Below are 4,047 nucleotides of genomic sequence, written 5' to 3' on the forward strand. Positions count from 1 at the left end.
AAATCATTTTGTTTCATTCTCACTGAAGAGACTTGCAATTATTTGACCCAGACTTCTGCTTTCAGACGTAGTTAATTATGAAGTTATTACCCTATCTGATAATAATCCAATGCAGAGGCAATAATGTAATATAATACATTGTTTTATATATTTATTTATATATGTATTTATATAGTCTTAATGTTACAACCGGCCCTTTGAGTGCAGCCCTAATGCTGATGTGGCCTGCGATTAAATTGAGTTTGACACCCCTGGGGTAGAGGTTAGACCCAAACCCATGGGTAGATCCCTACGCCTCAGTAAGGCCAGAGAGATGTGCCTTAGGGTTGCATTTGATATGTTAATATAGCATTGGCCAATGAAAGTGAGGCTCACCCTGCGATATTGTTGGTGGACACACTCTTGGACAGGGACAGGCCGGAGCGACCCCGGCGGGACCCCAGCAGGGTCTGTCTGAAGCTCTCTGAGGGGTAGATGGCTGAGGTGGGACGCTCGCGCATTCCTGGAGCTACGGAGGAAATGTTGCAGGTAGAGGAGGGAGAGCACCATGAGGGAGAGTGACGAGGGAAAGACATAGAGGAGGAGGAAGAGGAGCATAGTGACAGCCAGAACCGTGTTTAGGAGGAAGAAGAGCAAACAGGAGTAGGAGGGATTGAGTGGGTGGAGGAGAGGAGGAGGGATAACATCAAGGATGCTTAGTGCAGTTTCCCTGATGTTGAATTTCTAATGATAAAGATGACGGATGTTTTTTCTTCCAAGATCATTTACCATTTTTGGTTGTTGCTGTTACATTCCTCCTGAAGAATATTTTAAAAACTTGAACGTCATTAATCTAATCATGAATGTGTTGCAGAATGCCAATAAATGATTGTTGGATATGTTGAGAGCCGTTTAATAGGGAGAAAATGAACAACGTTTTGAAGAAGAAGAGAATAAAATGCAGGAAAGGAGGAACAGATAAAAATAGAACTACATGAGGTGGTGGAAGGAGACTGAATACATCTGAGTGTGTGAAGAGCTCTCACTTTTTGTGCGCAGCGTGACAGTCTGCAAGGCTGAGCTGTTCCGCATTAGGGCCGTCTTCTGTTGCTGTTTTAGACAAAGGAATTGATCAGTATGAACATGTAAAATAGCATACTCAATTTTCAAAATGGTTACAGTTTAAGATATGCAATGATTCAATTGTTCACTGAAGTAAATATCCATATATTCAATTGTAACCTCAGTAGTATCTTGTTAAAACATCTCATCTATGGTTGATTTTTTTTAAGGGGAAAAAAGTCAGTACATCTCTTTCACATTAAAACCTGAATGATGGACACAAAAGGAACCGGGAAATATAGTTTATGAATCAAGTTTGCTCCTTGTCAACATCGCTTTTTAAGATGTATTCTCTGTTTCTGTCTAATATTGGTATAACTGCTTTATAGTCTTTCCTTTACATTCTGTAAAATGTTTTTGTGTTGTATATTTACTCTTGGTCCCAAGAGTAACAGTGGACATGTGTCACAATCTAGAACTAGCATTTTTTATTGATGAACAAATATGTGATCTTGGTCTTCAAATGACTCGCTAAATATGAGCGTAAATAATAAACCTTTAAAACGTATGTATAAGATCTGTCAATTATGAGAGCTGAGGATCAGTGGTGGAGCCTTTGTCTTACCCTCTGTTTCATTTTGGCGCAGTTTGGCAAAGCGTCTCGACAGCGATTGTGGATAGTGACGTTGCATGCTAAGGAAGAACAGAGGTAACATAAAGAACAAAACACTATTTGTTACATCTTGTTGAAGAAGCTAGTAGAAAACCTTTTAGTTTTTAGTTACTTTTATTCCACTGAATTATTATTAAACAAAACATCTACACTTAAAGCAGTTTTTAGCCGATGATGGAAAGGAGCAGGGAGAAAAAAGTCTTATTTTACTTCCCTTACTCAAAATGTATGGTCTGTCAATCACAGCTGATTACAACCAATACTTACAGTAACTTAAAACCAAAATCACAAGTCAACTTAACAATCTTCCATCGGTGAAACAGGCTACCTGTCATCTAACCTAAAGATGTTCATACAGCCCCCATAATCATTTGTTAAAGACCTCAACAGTCTAATGCCAACTGCAGAGATATACATGTGGTTTAAAGTAGTGTGTGCAAACAGATTTTGAAAGTGAAATGTTTTATGCACAACCAATGAAGTGTGAACAGCCTCGACTCAGTGAACAGAGTGTGTGTGTGTGTGTGTGTGTGTGTGTGTGTGTGTGTGTGTGTGTGTGTGTGTGGGTGAGAGAGAGAGAGAGAGGGAGTGTGTGTGTGTGTGTGTGTGTGTGTGTGTGTGTGTGTGTGTGTGTGTGCTGTGTGTGTGTGTGTGTGTGTTGTGTGGTGTGTGTGTGGTGTGTGTGTGTGTGTTCTCGGGGATAAGTTGTATGCACATTTCTCACGGGCAGGACTTTTTCTTGAATACTTTCCCTGTTCTTTTGCCTCTCTACCCACCTCTCAGTGTATATTTCTTGAAGTGCAGTAACTGTGACTTACTGGGGCAGCTGAGCGCCTCCTTGGCAGTGATGCTCTTGTTGCATGCTGAGCACAGCGTGTTCCCTGACACGGTCAGAGAGGTGAACAGGTGACCGTTGCTATAGCGAGCCTCCCTCTCCCTCGCTGCTTTCTCTCGCTCCCTCATGCGTTCTCTCTCTTTATTCTGAAAGAAAGAAACAAGAAATGTGAAAAAATAACTTCCTGTATAAAGCAGAATGTATACTCAGCATCTACGCGCTGACCTCTTTTAGCCTCGAAGGCATTGCATGTGTTCAAAGAGGCCCTATTCTGCTTTTTGGGGTGTACCCTCTCCTATACTGTGTTTTAATGTGTATGTTTTAGTAGGCTACATGTAAATGGTATGCAAAGGCTGAAATCTCTGTGTTCCCTCCAGAGGGAGTTTTCTCCCCCCCTGCCTAAAACGCCTCCATTGGCGACACATTGTACATGATATTATAAGGGTGGGACCTCTCTTAGCGGTTGACCAATCACAACAGGGCCGGCCAGCTAACCAATCAGCTTTTTGAACATTAAAGCATGGAGCCATGTCCCAGTAGAGACACTAAATGCTAATATGAACCCGAACATCAGCTGAATAGGGCCCCTTTAAAGACTCATACGACTGAGTTAGGAGCAGGCCGTTATGGACACAGCAGACACCTTTGAATCATCCTCACTCTCACTGAAGGCAAGTTGTAATTCTGCTCTTTGTAATCGTTGGCTGACCGTATTGGTTTCATTTAGTTTCATTAGGGACGGAAGAGACAGAACTCCTCTACAGCAAGGTCATACTGTAGTATGCCAGGTTGGCATGATTTGAAGAAGTTGTTTCTCTTTGGCAGTGCATGCATACTGGTCCACGTATGCAATCTAATACAAACAAGTTATATTTACTTTTTCCTTTGCTTTAATACTTTGTCTCGGTTCATTCATCTGCTTACTGTCGTGAGAGTCAAGCAAGTCAAGTCAAGTCATTGCTCAGGTCAAGCAAGTCAAGTCAAGTCATACGAAATTCGGATGAATAAGCCCAGTTTCCGCATTTAAATCAGTTAAAAGACAATGGTTATGAAAATGGATTCAACCCACACTATGATCTTCATTACATACACAGTTAATCATTTGAAATCTAATTTAGACCGATGACAATCATATTAGATTCATATTAACCCCAGAACTGTAGAAAATATAGCTAGGACTCAAAAAGTCTGTTCAAAAAGGCAGAATTCCAGGTAAGAAAATCATATATGGCATTTGCCATTACACATATTTAATTTAAATGTCTGTTAACACTACCGCCAACAGCGTCAGCACCTACATAGATATCATTTTCAAACCATTTAATTTTTTCCTCTTCATAATTTCCTTATAAACTAAGCAGGACGATTTAAAACTCAGTTAATTGGGTTAATTTAGAAATGGCTTCAGTTTATCATCATAACAGATCAAAAAGTTCAGATTCATTTTACAATAAATCAAGGAATGATGCACTTCTACAAACAAAAACAACATAAATAA

The 4,047-nt window shown here is 40.2% G+C and overlaps 1 protein-coding gene across 1 annotated transcript; it reads right to left on the reverse strand.

The window, feature by feature from the left end:
- Positions 1-375: 375 nt before the first annotated feature.
- LOC104948877 (rho guanine nucleotide exchange factor 2-like) lies at positions 376-2,690 on the reverse strand (the record flags this gene model as incomplete). The annotated part of the gene is made up of 4 exons (XM_010775106.1): positions 2,533-2,690; positions 1,667-1,734; positions 1,026-1,089; positions 376-508 (listed from the first exon to the last, which is right to left on the reverse strand). Coding segments are annotated over exons 1-4 (410 nt in total), but the record flags the coding sequence as incomplete, so codon positions are not given.
- Between the last annotated feature and the right edge of the window lie 1,357 nt (positions 2,691-4,047).

This window comes from Notothenia coriiceps, unplaced genomic scaffold (genome assembly GCF_000735185.1).
Source record: "Notothenia coriiceps isolate Sejong01 unplaced genomic scaffold, NC01 NC01_scaffold00015349, whole genome shotgun sequence".
In the NCBI taxonomy this organism is placed as follows: domain Eukaryota; kingdom Metazoa; phylum Chordata; class Actinopteri; order Perciformes; family Nototheniidae; genus Notothenia; species Notothenia coriiceps.